Source organism: Anopheles maculipalpis, chromosome 3RL (assembly GCF_943734695.1).
Source record: "Anopheles maculipalpis chromosome 3RL, idAnoMacuDA_375_x, whole genome shotgun sequence".
Lineage (NCBI taxonomy): Eukaryota > Metazoa > Arthropoda > Insecta > Diptera > Culicidae > Anopheles > Anopheles maculipalpis.
The window spans coordinates 87,868,304-87,887,828 of record NC_064872.1 but is presented as its reverse complement, the minus strand read 5'-3'; the positions used below and the strand labels follow the sequence as shown (position 1 = coordinate 87,887,828).

The following is a 19,525-nucleotide window of genomic DNA, read 5'->3' as shown; positions in this document are numbered from 1 at the left end:
GACCGATTTTCGTTTAATCATCGTTCCCTTTTTCGGGCAGTCTGAATTGTGGCAAACTGTATCGGAAAAGCTATTCGGATGAATGGGTATTAAAGAAGCTAATACAAACTTAATGCACAGTAAATTCTTGATCAAAAAACAAAAAAAAATGCCAACCTCTTCTGCTAGTGCTTTATCAAGAAACCTCTCGCACTACAATCTGATGATGGATCGGATGTCGCATCCGTTTACCAACATTGTTGTGTATCCGTTTTCATTTCTCTCCGAGGGCTTACGGGCCCGCTCCTATATCATGCGTTGTTATTGGTCTTTGCGAATAAATTGCGTCGTTCCTAGATGAACGGGTGGGTTAATTGAATCTTTAGAGCATTTCCCACCACCCGGGGCTGAAGGTAAAGTGATGAGCTACTTGCAGAAGCAGAAACGCACCGGAAAATGGTGGCCCACCTTCCTCATTTAGTAGCGGAAAGCGGCAAAAGAAAGCGTTGGCTCGATCTTGTCCGCCTTACGATACTGATGAAGTTAGTTGTCGCTGCTGCGGCTTTGTGTAGTTGAAATTCAATTTCCACTAATAACTACGGACACCGCTACTGAGGGTACCACCGAGGGGAACAAAACCCAATCAATTGCTAATGCATCCGCAGAAGTCTAAAGGGAAATGGAGTTCCCGCTTGTGTGTGTGTGTGTGTTTTTTTGTTACAACACTCGGCTGACTGAACAATCGTGCTGAGGGGACTCTCTAGGGGGACAGGTTTTTATGTTTAGTGGAAGCACTATTTCCGTTCCCCCTTTCTGCAGCAAATATGCACAATAAAGTTAGTTTCCCGGATTGATGGTTATCTTTGTTTTTTCTACGCTGTGGACAGAGAGAGAGAGAGAGAGAGAGAGAGAGAGAGAGAGAGAGAGAGAGAGAGAGAGATAGAAAGAGAGAGTAGTGGAGGCTATTTCAGGAAACTTTTATGTTATCTCGGGATATAATGAGCACAAACATGTCAGAATTAGTTAAGCATTGGTACAACAATCGCTCAACAATCTTTGTGGAAAAGCACAGTTCAATTACTAATTTGAAAATAAGCCTGGAAGTATGCTTTTTTTAACAAATAAACGAATTTTGGAAAACTGTTTACTTAAAATTAAAATTATTCATTCGCACGCGCTGTTCGATTACGGCATTGTATTTTTTTTTATAGTTAAAACATGTACTTTTATTTCGAAAACGATTGAAAACAGGCTTTTTTATTTTGTGGAAAAAGGGATGTTCATACAGGCGACGACAGTAACGACAAGATATCCGGAGCCTAGGAATGTGATTTTCGTCTCAAAACGGCATTTCATCATTACATTCTTAGGGAAGTACGCGTTCGTTATGTATGGCGGGGTGTGTAATGTGTGATGTGTGTTTGTTGTTTGAATTTTCCCTTCTGATTTTTGGTTTTGCTGTAGAGTAGTAATGAGTTTATATAAAGTACAAGAAAATAACCAAACACAGCCAGTAGAAAAATGTAAAAAACTAGCGAAAGCGCAATATTTCTTTGTGTGTGTGTTTTGTTTTAGGAAAGATTTTCCTTACCATTTTAAACTTGTTTTCGCTTAATTGTATGTTACCGTTCGCTTTGTTTTGTCTTGCTTAGTTTACAAATGCTTGAAGTTTTGCTTGTTTTCGTTTGTTTCTCTTTTTGTGTGTACCTGTACTCCAGTAATGCTCTGTTTATTATTAATATTATTTTTAATAAAGAAAAAAAAAACAGAAACTAAAACATCCCATCAACATCACACAATGCTCCTATGCTTAAGTATTTGTAGCTCAATTAACACCTTCCTTGCAATGCTTTTCTTTTTTCTCCTACCCTTTTCACTTCGCTTCTAGCTTTATGGACTCGTTCCTAAATTACGGGGAGTTGAAAATTTGGGGATGTAAATTGTAAATTGCCTTAACCCTTTCCATATTTGCTGGATTGATTTTTTTTGTTTTCTTCTCTCCTTCTTCTTGTTGTGTAAGGAATTGTTGCTTTGCGGGGTTTGAGATTTACTTTAGCTTTTTTTTTTTTTTGAAATATAGTTATACGGGTGCCATCTTTACCTTTACCTCACATTACATATCATACCAAAAAAACAACCGAAAGTTGTATCGTGTTTCGGGATTTTTCCTCCTTTTATCTGCTTATCTTTCCATCATTCTACAGTACAGTATCTCGAAATGGAGCTTTTACACATTTAGAAGTGAAGAGTTTTGCATGTGTGAGTGTTTTCTTTTTAAATGTGCACGCTTGTGTCTGTGCTTCGATTAAATGGTTTGCATATTTTCGAGTCATTCGTCACTGTTCGTCACGATTCGTCAAATCGTGTTGCTGTTATGGCCACTCTGTGTTCACCGTTTTGCTAGCCACCTGTGTGACCTAACCACCAAAACCTATGCTCTTGCAAGGGGAAGGATGTGTTCAGCTTCGCGAATATGAACAGGTGACGTACGGGAATGGTTTTATAGCTGCTGCTTAAGCACGCTCATTAATGTTTTTCTTTTTAGTTTTGTTGGTTTGTTTTCTTTTGTGCTAGTAGACACCAGTTAAACTTGTGCAAAAATGAATATTCTTCTCTTCCATTGTTTTTTTTTGTTATTTATTAGTATGAGCTTGCTCTCGAATTTGACATCTAGTATTTGTTTGTTTGTTTTGTTCCTTTGCGTTCGTATGTGAGTGCATATATGTTTTTGTTTTTACTTAATGCTTTGCTTTTGCTTTTCCTTTTCTTGCCTTATACGTTTAACACACGATTTTCGTTTTTGCTGGCTGGCACGGGGGGGTTTTTTTTTATCCGCACTTAGCCCAACAGCAATCCTTAAACGGGGTAATAATGGTTTGATGCTCTATGCTGTGGTTGCTGACCCTTTTGTTTTTGGGGTGTTTTGTTTGTTTTCTCCTTCTGCTGCTGTTTCTGCATAATATAAATATATCAACAGTAGTGCTCTTAGTTTCAATCGATCGCGCCTTTTCTTCGCCGGTGCAGTTTTGCTGTTTTATTGTGTGTGTGTGTGTGTGTGTGTGTGTGTGTGTGTGTGTGTGTGTGTGTGTGTGTGTTTGTATGTAATATTACCTCTTTTTATTTTACTACAACGTTAAGTTTATCTCTTTACGGCCATCAGTTATGCGAAAGTATGCTCCAACATTTCATGTTTTCACCATTTTTAATAATATAATTCGATTCCATACACACACTCGCACCGTGTGTGGACAAATATGCTGCTAGAGTTAATTCTACCAACTAAATGTCAGCTCTTGAATCAGTCGATCATGCTGTTTCTCTTCGATTTGCAAGGGTTTTGTTTAATAGAAGCACCATTAAAGTATATGTCATGTGACAGAACCAGTTTAGGAACCGTCAGCAAAAAGGTAAGAAGGTAAAAACTTGCAAACCAATGACGAGAGATGAGCGTATGCCTTCAAAAACATTGACTAGAATTGATAACAGCAAAATGTCCTCAAAAAATGTAACAAAACAAACCATTAATAATACAGTAACCAGAACTTCTCGCTTGTTTTCCATAAGCATCCACTGGGAACGTTAATGCCTGGACATTCCCATCGCTTTTAACTGTTCGCTTGAACAGTTGATGACAATTTGAAAATATCATTTGATTGCCAAAAACATAATCCGATTACGATTGCTAGAGAGCATCAAATTTTAAAATCAATATCAAAGCGTGAAAAGAAATCATTCCATTGTTTAGCGTCGTTCAATATTTACAGTACTTGTGGACGAGCAATGCGCAGCTACGGCTAAGACTGTCTTGCGATTATTGGTTGAACAAATAATCTCCGGATTGACAAAACCGCCATTAGCTTTGCTAAGGCGCATTTCGCATGCTTTCACTGTGATTTATTGATCGAAACTATACGATTCACTTTGAAGCTGGCATTAGGGAAATTTTTTCTGTAGTATGTCCATTGATGCGCCGGTAACAGTTTTGAAGAATCCATCAGCTGACAACTACAATTTGGGATGATATAATCGTCCACATAAATAGCTTCATTTTCATCAGTTCAGTAGCGAATAGGTGTCATCATGATGGGAATGTAATCTAAATGTTTCGTTAAAATCACACAAGCTCTTACTATACGGCGGGAAGGATATTGTACGAAAACGTAAAAAATAATGTAACAAATGTGAGCAAAGAGCACAGCTACAGAGCACTAAGCTTCAGCAGGAAGAAAGTCACAATAGAAAATGTAATAAAATGAAGTCTTTTTACATACATGCCTCCCGCTAGTGGTTCCATTAACGCAAAAGCTATGCATTTGCCTTGCAGCCGAAGACGTTCAAATATACATACGAATAAATATGAATGAAGTCTTTCAGTCGGTAAAGTTCCATCGTTCTGTTTGGGGCAGAAAAACACAAATCAAAAGAAAGAAAAAAGAAACTCACGCACTTCTTTATGAAGACCCACCAACATTACAGAAACCATACAAAATGGGAAGATGTGAAGGAGAAAACGGGCGTCACCGCCATTGGATGGAATTCTTTTGCTTGATAATGAGTCCACCCAACATCGAGAAGAAACGATCTTCTGTTCATATCCATACACACAAACGCCCCACAAATAACCACATAAACACACACAAAAACACACACCCATAAAAGTCGCACGAAGGATGAAGCTGTTTGCGTAAAGAAGTATTGACAGCCACCGGAACCATCGCCATTGTCAGTACGGTTTGTTGGCGTACTTGTGCCACCACCACCGGGAACTGTGGAAAGATTTCGGCCATTTTCTACACATTTGGTTTCACGCAATTTCATGGCGTCTTTTTCTGTCCCAATGGTGTGTGAGTGTGTGTGTGTGTGTGTGTGTGTCTGTGGTTGGTTTTATGGTTTCGCTTTGGTGCTTTGTGAGGTCCTTGTTTATCTGTCGCTCGGTAGTAGAAGCTGCCTTTCACTAAGCGCCTTAATGTTTGCTTTTCGCTTTCGTTCACTATCCCGGTGCCGTTACGCAGACAAGGCGACAAGGTCCATATGATTAAAGTGCCGGAGTGCTCCCGGTTTTATGTGTTCATTTGCTCATTACGTCCAGTGCGTCAATTATCGTCACGGTTCGCTGTGATAAATATCTTTATAAGCGTGAAGGAAGCGTACAGAACGGTGTGTTTATGTGGTTGTCCGTACCGGGCGCACTTGTGTGTGTGTGTGTTTATGCAGTTTATTTTTCTTGTCATGGGTTTTGTTTTCTTTTTCCGACTATAAAATCCCCATCTTCTTCCACACCAGAGCACACGGCGGCGGCGACGGCGGCTTGTGTCGATTGATTTCTTCCTATCGATGACTAACGAGAAGCTTTGAAGCATGCACCACCCCCACACACGCGCACGCCCCCACACTGTCCCGCACATATCTATCCTAAACGCTTCATTAAATCCCCCCCTCCCCCCCAGATTGGCCTGATTTTACAGACAGCGAAAGAGAAAAGCACACAAAAATAAATGGTCCAATAGCTTTTCTAGTTGTGTGTGTGTGAGAGTTTTTTCCACAAATCAGCTTCTGAGCAATCGCTACTCGATGCTCCATCGGGCCCCAAAGAAGCGAACGAACAACGACGACAAAGCTGTCCTTCCTTTTACAGCCCCGACATTTATCCTAGATTAGATCTTAGCTCTTGTAGAGAGGGGCATTAGATACCCTTCGATTGACTCGCGCGACTAAGAGACGTTGTGGACGTTGTGCTTGCCGGCATGTTGCCACCCGCCTGGGTTCCACCACCAACCGCCCGCAACGCTCTTTGTATCAAATTCTCATCAATATATCATTACATCGTAGTAGCATCAACATCAGCAATGGTTTAAGGGTTTTTGGACGCTTGGCAGGACGTGAGTACTATTACAGCTAGATGTGGTTAGGCGTTCGCACGCATAAATTCCCTAAAGGTTGTCTTTCCGTTCACGAATATGCTTCCCACATGTCGGGAGTCGGGACATTCCATTTTCTTATTAAATTTTCATCGACCCCAACGATACTGGTACACCAAGACACAGAAGGAGGAGAGCGAGAGAGCGAGAGAGAGCCAGCATGCAAAACGCGCGCAGGGAAATGTGTTCCAGACCACACGCACCATCCACCCCAATCACAGACTATGTTGGGTCTATGGTCTCCGTCCACGAACGGGGGATGAGGATGGATTGAGACTAGAGTAAAGCCAAAACACAGATTGAGAGGTGCTGGTTCCCGTAAATGTTTTGCTCCCGTAACACTTTCGGTTCCTTCCTGTTGACTAACAAAAACAAAACCAAACCAAAAACCACACACTGTCACACAGATCGTACAGAGTTGGGAGAGAACGAGCTAGGGTTTGGAATGAAAACACTAAGCCCCGTTTTTTCGTCTGCGATTCGAATCGAGCGCGTGTATCAGGACACAACTGCTAATTGTAACGATCTGGGACGTGTTGCGTGTCCTTTTCGGTGTCGTACCGGTGTCTGCTCTATCATTTCGTATGATGGTTCGAATGGATCTCGTTGCGCTTCCTACATTTCGTCTAAATATATATATATCTCTCTATATATAGTACTGTCATCTTGCTATATTATGCTTTATCTCTTCCCTATTTACTCATACTTCCTAGTTTTCGTAAATGTTCTCTGCCTCTGAATAGTTTTTCCCGTTTTGTGTTTGTTTCCTCCTGTCTTTGCTTTCGCAAATGTTTGCGCTGCTGTTTCTCTGCCTGGCTTGTGGGTTTTTTTTTCTTCTTTTGTTTTTGTTTTGCGCTAGGATGTGTGCAAAAAAGTATGATTGTATGGTGTCTTATATATGGCAATGATGAATGGGGAAGGGCTTTCTCCGTACTCCCCCCTTCCTGCTTAGGGTGCGAGCATTTTGGACAGTTCCTCGTCCTGCAGGCAACCCTTCAGGAACTCGTCCTGCGTCAGCTGACCGTCGTTATTTTCATCCATCTTTGCGAAGATGTTTTTCGCGCGCTCTTCCGCCGAGTCGGCCGGTTTGTTCGACGAACACGCGCCAAGCATATCGTATATTGCCTGCAGGAAAGAAGGAAAGCAGAAAAAAGAAGAAATGTTGCATTAATATCAAATTTGCTTTTCCAGTTTATACATCAGGCATCATCGAACAGAAGAGTGTGGTCATGTTTATCAAACCCCCGGTTCTATATTTTGGTACACAAATCCATCACTGTCGAACGAGATACAACAACAAAAAATGTGTGCGAAGGAAAGCCTCCGGAACTCCGCAGACATAATAATGGTTTTCCAAAATTTTTCTTTCAAGCAACCAGCAGTGATGACCCCCACAATGTTCTGCTAATGACATTCAGGTAGATTGGCGCCGCGAATCGAAAATTTGCCCGTCAAAAACAAATTCCACCAGCCCGCCGGGCATATCATCAATCACACACAAGCGCTTCAGTTCATTGTGGAAAGCACAATCTTTTGGTAAATATTGCACACAGGTCGTCGCGTTCATGGTTGATCCTGTACTTGATCGATTGTAATAGCTTTCACAAGTTTCGAGAGGCTTGAAGGCCGCTACTACGTCAAAATGGCGTCTTCCATGCTTGGGTAAAGCGCGCCAAGTGTGGAAAAGGTTGGCAAACTTTTCGAAACCTTAATAACTTCTACATGAGTTGAGCTTGACAGTTTGGCGCCAGCTCGAAGGACAGTTAACGTAATCGCAACGCTATTTTAGAAGGAAATCCTTTTGACTGTATAGTTACTATACAGTGGTTATAGTGGTTAAGGGAAGTTCGATGAAGGGGCGACAGAAGCGCCGATCTTCACATTCCTGTTCATATTCAGTTTTCCACTTTAATACGTGCTTTAAACATACCAAAAAGCTAATACTTTACGAATTTAAAGCATCACATCATAATCAAAGCAATACATCAACATTGCAACCACAATATCAAGAATATAAATAGAAGCAGCAATACATATTTCCCACATATTTATTTTTAGCTTTGACAGCAACAATTCACAATTACATCGTGATGAAAATGATGCTTCATAATTCATATCCCGCCGAACAGGAAGATTGCAAACACGCACACAACAAACAAACAAAAAACTCGTCCACTGAATCATCGACGAATTACTCAAGATTTCCGCCGAAACAAATATTCTGGCCCCTGTTGCCGCACACACAAACACCGAAGCGGTACGGTTGTTTGTTGCGAGCGGTACTGACACGATACCGAAACAAGAACCATGATTTATGATCGCTGTTTATCTTAATTACACGAGCACTTCGTGGCGTTGGTGTTGGTATGGTGAGGTGATTGCCGTGCCACTGTACTTTACAGAAGGGCTTTTGCAATAAATTTCCATCGTCTTCATCGATTCCGTGTGCGGGTGTGCAACGCATTCCGAAAAAGGGTTTCACGTTTGCCATCCCTCGTGCAGGTGAAAGTAAATTTTCTAACAACCCACAAATAAGTTCTGAGGTTAAATTACAACCCATTAAAATGGTTCGTACATAAATTCATTCACGAGTGAGTGGGAGGGTACGGACTTTAGCGAAGACGGACAGATGAATGTACAGATCGGTTCACGTGGACGGGTATGTGTGTTTGGCTAATGACGACGAGCTGAAATGTGATCTGCAGTGCAAATGTACAGATATACGGAATCCCAAGGCGAACGATGAAATATGGATATGGCGCACTGGGTTACCTTTGATGAACGGGAAAAGAGGGTCAGAGACGAACGGGCGGATAAGCTCGGTTGTTGAAAATGCATAAGCTATATTTAAATTAAATGTTCTGTTTTAAAATTCATGTTATAAAATAGCGTTCGAAGGACCACCAACACACAAGGCTAGGTTTTTCGTCAGTTTTTCAACGATGGGATCTGTGATGACCTAAATCTCGTTTTCAGAAGACTTTTAAAACACAAAACCAGATGATTTGCTTCAATCTGTTATCCAATTTATTAACTATTATTTAAGCATTAATTCCTGTAAATAGTCATTAGATTCCAGAACAATCTGGGCACTTTTTAGATTCGCAGAGGTTGTCCGGTATCGTTCTCATGACGCAATCAACCAACCCTATCTGTACCACCTTAAAAGCCACTATTTTGTCACACACAAATAAAACAAGTTTCTACTTGTTTTCTACTACTAAAACAGTATGATTTCCTGCGCCACGGAACGCACAAAAGCGTGCACACAGTGTGTGGCACGGGCATGCATACTTGTTCCTCAGAAAACACGCCATAATAACAACCTAATCCCTCGGTTTCGATCAAATAGCGAAAGTAAAAGCTTTTGGCACACAACCTGAACGGCATGGCAATGCAGGCACGTACGACACAAAAACTTTAAGAACCATATTACAACCGTCCGATCCAATCGTAACTTGTCATGGCAGCAGCACTAACGGACGGGAACCGTCCCCAACAGACTCGCTACGGCTGGAGCATTCCGGGAGGAAAGCCCCGTAACAGGATGCAATATCGGCTTGAGGAATTAGCTTTTAAGGGAATCTAGTGCTCTCTCTTTCCATTTATCTCTATTTCTCTCTCACACACACACCGTCAACTAGTAGTACACTTACCAAAAGAGCTTTTTTCCATTTCACAGTTTATTTATGTTTTTTTCTCTCCTCTTTCCTCGCTCCCTCTCTCTTTCGCATGACCATTTCCGTTTTGCTAAGGGGTTTAGTGGCGCACGGTTGAACGGCCGGCCGGGTAGCTCTTCATGTCATCATGCTATCTTGCATGGCCGGTGCAATTACAGCACCGGTCGCCTAAAGGGTAAACCTAGAACTCTATGCTCTGTCCATTTTGCGAATGAGAATTTAGATGCACCTGCCACCAGCCAACTGACTGCCACCAAAGCCAAGGTACCCTCACAACTCCATCCGATTCGAGGCTAAAGAAGCTGTTAAAGAGGGTATTAGCTGAGTAGACACGAAAGAAATTGCATGTCCTGCGGGTCCGGTAGTACCGTTGACCGATTTGAGATCACCGAGTGCAATGCATTCATAATTCATTGATATCTATGCATCAGGTGGCAAAGGGGCGAAACGTTCGTTTATGTGTTCACGTTAAGGGATTTAGAGTTTTAACTTGTTTTGCAACCGAAAACGAGCAGCCAACGAATAAATGTGAATCAAATGCAATCGAAAGTAATCTCGAAACGTTGCTTCACGATAAAAATACATTCCGAAGAAAGAAAAAAAAGTGCAGACAGAAAGAAGAAACAGAAACATTACAGCAAAACCCTATTTCTTCAACACTGATTGCGAAAAGAAAACAGAAACCAATACGCTTGTACTGCTCTGCAAAATCAACCGAACCCTTGATAAAAAGCTCTTCCGTTTCCTCGAAGGTTCTGGAGACCCGTACCGAGTTAAAGAACATTTGGCCATTTTGCATGCTTTTTACAATCCCTTTTCTATCTACATCCCAGCACAAACCATAGTCCCGCAGATGAATCAGGATTTCATCAACTATTCTTCTGCGTCGCCATTGCTCTGCTTCTGCTTGGTTGTTGCTCAGGTTTTTCTTTAGCTCGCCAGGTGTACCGGCATGATTTTGCGGATTTTTTACCACCATATCCGAGCTTTTGCACCTTTTTTGTCAGAAATCCATAAATTTTATCCAACAAAGAAACAACGTATAATCCTACGCAGAGGAAATGAGTTCTCTGAAAGGAGTGAAAATCTTTCATTCAGCCCTGCTTGGGTGACAAAAAAGGGTTGATGGTTTCGATTGCGAAACACAGCTCCACACATTTATTTTATCGATAATATTTTGGCCTTCCCTACATGGAATGAAGTCACCGCACAAAGTAAATGCATTTAGTTGCTGATCATACACAAAATGTACACACAAAAAGGATTCCTTTTTTACAAAACATTTGTTAGAAATTTTCTCTTGCCACATTTCAATATCTGAGCTGGTTTGAGGTGAACGACTGCCTGAAATCTGTACCACTCAATTCCAGAATGCTGACTGCTTAAATTAAATTATCTTCCCCTTTTTTTTTTGGAAGGTACGAGTCCACCGTGCGCTGAATAAAACGCCCTGATTCGAATGCGAAATTGCAAGTGAAGTGAAGTAATCGAAGCGAATCGATGGAATTCAAATTTGTTTTTTCCCCTCTACTTTCGTTATTTTATGCTCATTCGAATGAAGGTTTTCCTTCCTTAAGCTTGCTCGCTTTTATTCTTTATTTATAGGATTGATTTTTCACGAGCGGGAACAGTTTTTTTTTCTAACGACAAATGAAGAGTGTGTAGCGGTAGGAGACGATGTGATCTAACTGCCGGGAGGAAATCAATCTAATGCATCGATTTTCCTTACGATAACGTGCAAATCGGAGGCTCATTGTCGGTCGGAAAGAAGCGAAAGCAACGATAAACTAATGAATATTATACGATTTCAATCACGGTTCTGGTGGAGTCAAGTGTGTGTGTCTGTGTGGAGCAGAAAATGAAGCCACTTGATGAACCGCAAACGGAGTTAAACCCTTCATAAAGCAGATCGTCACAAGCGATATGAATTTTACTGCCAAATGCATCTCTACCATCTGAGCTGATAATAAGTATTATAAGATCTGGCGAACCTGACAGGAAGACATTTTATCATCCTTTGAATAAATGAATCTTAATCAATGCGACTGACAACCACGCACACATACATCCACCCCACTAGACAGAATTCAATAAAATTCAATTCACTTCATTGCTGATGCAAATGGTATGCGTAAAAGTGCATTCTTCTGTACGCCCTGTAGCTCCTGTTTCAAGGTGAAGTTTTCCTCAACACACTCAACACAATGGCCGTCTTTCATGGTGTGTTTATACCGAAGGGGTTCACCTTTTATTCATCACCACGGCGGTGGTTTACGACGGTGAATTACAATTGCACCAGGAAAACGCATAAATTTTGCAATCAGCTTTAGCTTCAGAATGCACCTCACTTCGCCGTACCTTTGTTCGATTCTAAAGCGTCGCGTGCACGATGCCTTCACCGTAAAACCTCTTTTTTGTACATTCCTTTTGGAGCGTTCGCGTAACAATAGAGCGAAGCCTGACTGTTGCGGATTTTCACGCGCAAAAGGAGAACCTTCCCTAAAGGTGCCTGTTTCCGATTAATACATGATAGTGAACGAAACCAGTGTGTAATACATTCCTGGTTTTTTTCACTTGCCTTACACTAAAACCACTTAACCGCAGGGATGAGTGGTAAAGGACAGAAGTAGTAGCAGTAGTAGTAAGTGTAACTCGCACTGTTGCTCAAAATGGCGCCACCGTGTCTTCGGGGGGTGGAAACTATCGCACCACCGCCATCTATCGACCGTCATCTAGATACATTCACTCCTGCATAATGATATACACCTCCATCGATCGCAGCACACTAGTGCAGGGATTGATTTTAATGGAACAGGAACGGACCAAAAAAAACCAGCGCTGACCATAAGTCATTAAAACTCCCTGCTTTAACCGGGTGCCGAACGCCATTTTTAATTGTACCGCGATGGCAAAAAAGGTTTATGTATTTTATATTTTACTACACAATTATCCTGTACGCTTTTTTTCACCTATCGGTGCCTTGTAATTATGACACCGACTTTTTTGTCCTTCTCTCTCTATCGCCCTAAGTGGTTCGACAAAAAGTGTTTTGTGGAGCGGCGATAATAAACATGACTTCACTTTAAAGGTGGAAATTTACACCCTTGTTTGTGTACTTGGTAAAGGTGAAACTTACCTGCACTATTTTAGTCATTTCTTGAATGTCTATTACGCCGTTACCGTCTACATCGTACATCCTAAACGCCCATTTTAGTTTCTCTTCCGGTGTGCCACTCGAGGTTACATCAATTGCTAACAGAAATTCCTGCAAAGAAAGAACAGATATTACGAAGGCCATTAATAACACACTTGCAAGGGAGAAATCATACTACAGGTGTGCCATTATCAATAAAACCGTTGTAGAAATATTTAACATACTTTTTTATTCATTTAGACAAGGAAATTACAAGAGATAAAGAAATAAAACAAAAAACAAAAAAAACCTCTTGAACGATAATAAAACGGTAATAAAGTGGAAAATTTTGCATAAACAAAATAAAGAGAAAACGGACTACAGATGAAAATCTCGTTGAAAAAGTTTATTATACACCACAGAGGAAACTATGAAGGAAAATAATCTCTTTTTTTTGCAAACGATCATAAGAAAGCAAACCAAAAGCAAAAACTGAATCACAAAGACGCTAATAACATTAGCGAAAGGCGTGAACAACTAAGTCCTAATGAAATTTAATTTAAGGAAAACATTTTCCGTAATTAAAGCGCTCAATTATGCAGATGTGCTTCAATGTCTGTTCCTTCAACGTACGCCAGACAGCAAAGTCCGATATCGACAAGGTTGAAAGCAGTGCAAGGATCTTTGCATTTACAATGCCACAAACAACGGTTCTCTGCTTCTGCTGCTGCTTGCAATCCTGATTGTTTGCCAACCAACAGAGCAGAAATAAGAAAAGGCTTGGTTATTGTGGAAACTTCTAAAAGATGCCGTGATTCATATCAACCACTGCTGCACGAGAGGAAAACGAGCTCATGAAAGCACAAAAATCCTCACAACGAACCTCTTTCCACAGTGCTGTTGTTTGTGAATCGAGCAAGCAAGAAAGCAACGGTGGCAAACATTGGCAAGGTAAACAGCGCGACCGACCGAAGTTGTGTCGAATGGCTTCATTCTCTGGCTCTTTTGCCAGAAGAAACCCGATTACCGAAAGCGATCGGAAAGCGATGTTTGTGGCACTGTGGCAAGCTATCAAGGATTGTGGTCGATGAGTTCTGAGCTGCGGGTTGCTTCCTTCCAAGACGGGCGAAAGCCATTTGCTCTCTTCTATTGCGAGTTCAAGTTTATAGTGACACGTCTTCAATATGGTAATGCTGGCTCGTCGTAGCTGTTCGGTGTCTTTGATTTAGCAAATCGACTTTTATTCCTCGAACGCCCGAAACCCAACCGATGTGATGTGTGTGTCTGTGTGTGTATGCGGCTTCGGCCCATTCGGTGGGTGAATCATCGATTGAAGATATCTTCCATCCTACCACCCGGAATAGACAACTATCCGGTGCCGATGATGCGATGGTGTTTGATCTGCGTCAAACGATGTTATTGAGCAGATTTTTCCAATTTCCTGACAAAGCTTTAGTCAAACAAACGAAGCGAGACAACCGAATTTCTAGATCGAATCAGGGCTTTTGTTGTTTTTTATTGTGGAAGCACTCGGAGTGAATTTTCTTGGGAAGACTATTTTCAACCCGGAATACAAAATCCTATCACACAAAGCGTACCTGAACCGTGGTTAAAGTTTATTTACTCCACAAAAGAATCAAGACATCAGGTGTATAATTTTGAAACAGTAAATAAAATACTGCACGTACCAGAAAGCATATGCATATCAGAGAATGGAATGTTGCACATGCAATCCCGCTTTTTCCTACTTCCAGTGCCACGGTGCACGTGGAAAGCAAATAGCGAAACACCAGCGCACACGATAAGCTGCCCGTTGCATATTTAACATTCACATTTTCCATCCCATGAATATATCCTACACGACAGGACATCATACTGTAGTTCCGAGAGATAGGGAGGGAAAAAAGAGGTTTATGTGCAAAACTATGGGGAACGAAGCAGGGCAAAGTTCACCAGCATCATCACGAATCATGTTCTTGGTTCTTGCTTACTACAAACCGGGCACCACAAGTGAAGTAACCCTCTCTCTCGCTCTCTGTCTTATGCCACCCTTCTCAGCAGTTGGTCCCAGCTGTTATGGATATTTACGCTTAAATTCTGGACCTGCACCGTAAACACCAGCTACGGGAGCACATTCTGGACGCTGGAGTTCTTGAAATAAGCAGATCGGAATGTACACTGAGGAAGATTTTGGAGGGTTTTAAAATTTTTCATCCAATATCCGGCTAGTTACCGGCTTAAAGAATTGCTTCGCGTGGTGGTAGAAAATATGCATCAAAATCGCCAAGGCACATCCTCTCGTCTACTGCTTCTTTTACAATTCTAAATGGATATTATATTCCTCTATTCTACCAACACCACACACTAGTATCTTGACGGCATACTTACTCTCGCTCAGCTTATCCACTAGTTGGTTTTATTTACTCAATTTTGTTTCATATCTCATCCAAACCACTCCGCAAAGCATGTGTGGCTCTAGTGGAAGGTCTTCCACTAGAGCCAAAAAAAAGTCAATTCCGAACAAAGCGAGTTACCAGCTTGGTGGCTTGGTGTCTTAGGAGAAACACATTATTCTCATATCCGTAAGCTTCTTTTGCAGCTGCAGCTACATTCCAACAGACAGAGCTTCACAAAAAAAGCTCATCCAACAGTGTAGCCCTGTGCTGTAGATGTTCTTCAGGAAATGGACTCGTGTTTTGCTCATGATTGCAAGATCCCATTTCGAACACTCGATGATTTCGTGATCCACTTTGAGCTATTATGTAAACGTTGGAAATACGTTTTACGATCGTAATCGTAACCACGAAACGTCTAACTTCAAACACTGTTTCGTGTCCTTTTCGGTTGTGATGCGCCCGCTTGACAAGCGTTTTGAGGTGTCGAGGTCACAGCTATTGCAGCACGTTCACAGCTTATTGATGCTGACAAATGAAAGGCACGGTGGAAAACATATTCCTTCACTCCATCATCTTGGGATCTCTGTGTGCGTGCGTGTGTGTGTGACCCGGGGAACGTTTTCTCCTTGCCGAGAGGCACGCAATTCTTCTCCGGTGCGCCAAGCAGCCAGTTGACTACTGCGTGGTGTGCTTGTGCGGCAGAGAAGCGCTAGGCAGAAAAGCCGAAAGATCAAGCAGCTCGCCCGGCATGAGTGGTGCACGGGTGTACGAAAACAAAACAAGACCCCACGCGAAGGAATAACAAACATGCTTAAGAGGACATTCTTCTGCTACGATGCTGCGCGCGTCATACTTACTGCTTGCGAGTGAGTATTTTGGAGTACGGTCGAGAAATCTCGGCACCGCGCTTCCAAGAAGTGGAACACGAACCACACACGCGACGGATAGCTTCAGCTTTCAAAGCCGCTCTCCGCTGTGGCATGTGCAACATCACACCAAAGGACAACAACTGCTGGGAAAAGATGCTTATTAGCGTTGAGTTGTTACAGCATTTGCATACATCGCGGCGCCAGCGTGGTTGGACGGTGCACGACGCCTTGGTAGACACATCCTTCCACCACACAACACACAAACGCTCTTTCCATTCAGTTGTCCTATCCACGGTCACTGCTAGACCGTAGACGACGACCAGCAGCGTGCATGGAGAGTAAAACTCTTGGAAAAATGGTCCCATTTGTAAGGAGTGTAAAAATGCTCCTATCTATTCCCGACCTCCGACCACAGCGCTGTGTGCTGTGCAGGAAAATCTGTAAACCAGAGCATTTGTTTTCTTTTGTGCTGCCTTTTCCATGGTCCACAGTTTCCTCTGTTTACCAGAGTTGCTCCTGCTGCAGAATCCGTGCCACCAGCATCCGAAGGGAAAGTGGTTTCGCTTGTTTTTGCTACTTTTTGTTCTACTCGCTTGTTATTATTTGTCCACAGGCTCTTCTCGAACACAATAGGAAAGTTCCCCAGTACCACATACACACAGACAGACGTATTCTTACTGTTCCATTTCGATGGAACGAGCGAGATGCGCGGTCTAAGGAACGGGCGAGAATGGCGGGCTGAGGAAGGAGAGAGAGGTGCGGGGTGAGGAGCGAACGGAAGGCTGTCCGAGTGGCATCTGTTTTGGCGACAATTGTCTGGAACGGCGGCACCCGCAATTGTTGTTCGATCTCATCGACACCGGCCAGGATTCCGCGAAACCCACCGTAGAATGCAAGCGGGCGGCTTGTGTGGTCGGACGGACCAGAGAAGCGAGGCAAGCGAGTTGCGGCTGTTCGCCGGACCACGTTAAGGGGGAACAGAGAGGGAATGAAGAGATAAGGAGAGAGTGAGAGAAGAGAGGGAATTATGAAATTTATTTGTGACCGAGTGGAGTGAGTCAGTCTGATGAAAACCGCGAATGAGTTAAGTCGCAACCAATAAAGTTGTGCGTACAGGATTACCGTGTTCAGTACATTGCGTTAGGTTATCCGCTGAGATATCACATTGGTCCTTCGAACCGGATATTGACCCTTTGTGCTTTGGATATCGGTAAAAATCGCATCATCATGACTCGAACGCCTCGGACGTCTCGCACTCCAACCGTAAAGCCTGCGCCACAACCCGGTTGGGTGGATGTAATTGTTGCTGTAAGGCCGCATGTGCACATGCGTGACCTTGCGTATGGCGAATTGATTCGCATAAGGGACAACATTGTGCAGGCGAAGGAAGAGGGAAAGGCGCTGACCGCGGTACAGTGCAAAGTGTTCGGGAAGAAGGCAGATAGTGCTTTAGAAGAACACAACAAACATTATGGTGAGATCATAAAACATGACGAAAGTGAAGTGCATGACGACAAGTTTAAGGAGACAGTGAAATTGCATGAGGAGGTGATGATGGAAATAGAAAGTGCATCTGAAGCCCTTGCGGCACAGTCCATTTCACCAAAAGCATTGATACCTGCTCCTAGCGTTTCGTCAGTGATTGTGAATGCTCCGCTTCCTCGGCCAATACCTTCGTTCAGTGGCAAGTATGAGGAGTGGGCGCGGTTTAAAACAATATTCAAAGATATTGTTGACAAAAGTAGTGAAGATTCGCGTATCAAGTTGTATCATCTTGAAAAGGCCTTGAGTGGTGAGGCTGCCAAGGTAATAGATGAGAAAACAATAAACGACGGTAATTATGAACGTGCGTGGCAACTGTTATCCGAACGTTATGATAACAAACGGCGTATGGTAGACTTACATATTAGTGGACTTTTGAATTTGAAAAAAGTGAATGAGGAAAGTTATGTAGGTTTGCGCGGTTTGGTTGAATCGGTTGAAAGTCACGTGGAAAATCTAAAGTATTTAGGTGAAAACTTTACCGGTCTGTCGTGTGCGATGGTGATACATTTGATAGCGAATGCGTTAGATATTGAAACAAAGAAACTATGGGAAGCGAGTGTCCCTAGAAACGAACTTCCTTGTTATGAAAAAACCTTGTGCTTCCTAAAAGAAAGAGTGTCGGTTCTAGAAAGGTGCCAAGGAAATGTTGCAGCAGGGCAAAGGGGACGTTTTGTTTCGAAAGGGCCCAGCTCAAGTGGTGTTACGCCTATGAGATCGAATGCAGCTACAACCGTGTGCAGTGTAGTTGTGTGTGAATTGTGTAAGGGTGCCCATGAAACGTTCAAGTGCTCTGAGCTGATGCGACTGCATGGAAAGGATCGGGAAAGTTTTATTAGATCGAAGCGTCTTTGCTTAATTTGCCTAAAACCGGGACATTGGCGAAATCGTTGCAAATCGCATTTGAAATGTAACAGGTGCCACAGACCACACAACACGGTATTGCATTGGGACAACGGTCCAGAACCGGTTTCAAGGGAACCCGAACAAGTGAGCGCGAGCCAGCATGTGAACAATACCGATGCGGCGGGAAGTATTGTTCTCTTGCAAACCGTCTTGCTTTACGCGGAATTACCAAACAAAGAGGTGTTGTTGTGTCGTGCGATGTTGGACAGTGGATCGCAAATCAGTTGTGTGACTGAAGCGCTTGCAACGAAATTAGGCGTAAATTTGGTAAACGTGAACGTACCGGTTAAGGGGATTGGCAACGTTGAATCTTCGGTGAAGAAAAAGTGTACTTTTACAGTGAAATCTCGGTGTAGTGATTTTGCTATGGACGTGACATGTTTTGTGTATCGTGAAATAACAGGTAGAATACCCTCTGTGTATTTCGATACGTCGAAGTGGAATTTGCCTGATAAATCGATGTTGGCCGATCCATATTTCAACAATCCAAGTTGTGTAGACATTTTATTGGGAATGGATTGTCTTTCGGAAATAATGGCATCTGGTTCAGTGAAATTGGCAAAAACACTTCCCATGATGACGGACACTCATTTCGGATGGGTGATAGGTGGACGTGTTGCGGAAATACACAAAGAGCGTGAGGTGTACACAAATGTTGTGACAAAAGAAAATTTGGAAACAATAGTGCAAAGGTTTTGGGAAGTTGAAGATGTGACAAGTGAGCGTTCCGTGAAGGTGGAAGACGAGATATGTGAAGAACATTTTGTGAAGACACATTATCGTGAATCCAGTGGCAGGTATGTTGTGCAGTTGCCTTTAAGGGAATCGATAAGCCAATTGTGTTGTTCGCGAAGTGTAGCGCTGCGTAGGTTTTATTTGTTGGAAACAAAACTGTTGAAAAATCCATCGTTACGTGAACAATATCAAGCGTTTATGAGTGAATACGAGGAGTTAGGGCATTGTAGAGTGGTTGATGAAAGTGAGGACGATGGCTCCGTGAAAAGGTGGTATCTGCCGCATCATGCTGTATTGAACCCGGCCAAGAACACTACCAAGTGCCGTGTGGTGTTCGATGCTTCGGCGAAGGTAAACGGCTTGTCTT

The 19,525-nt window shown here is 42.5% G+C and overlaps 1 protein-coding gene across 2 annotated transcripts in view; it reads right to left on the bottom strand.

The window, feature by feature from the left end:
- Positions 1-6,728: 6,728 nt before the first annotated feature.
- Positions 6,729-19,525, bottom strand: part of LOC126563088 (neuronal calcium sensor 2) — a 62,053-nt gene continuing 49,256 nt past the window's right edge. For both annotated transcript variants that reach the window (XM_050219703.1, XM_050219701.1), the window contains exons 4-5: positions 12,714-12,842; positions 6,729-7,022 (exon numbers count right to left, since the gene is read on the bottom strand). In XM_050219703.1, the coding sequence (XP_050075660.1) occupies positions 6,846-7,022; positions 12,714-12,842 (306 nt within the window). In that variant the 3' untranslated portion in view covers positions 6,729-6,845. The remainder of the gene's footprint in view (positions 7,023-12,713; positions 12,843-19,525) is intronic.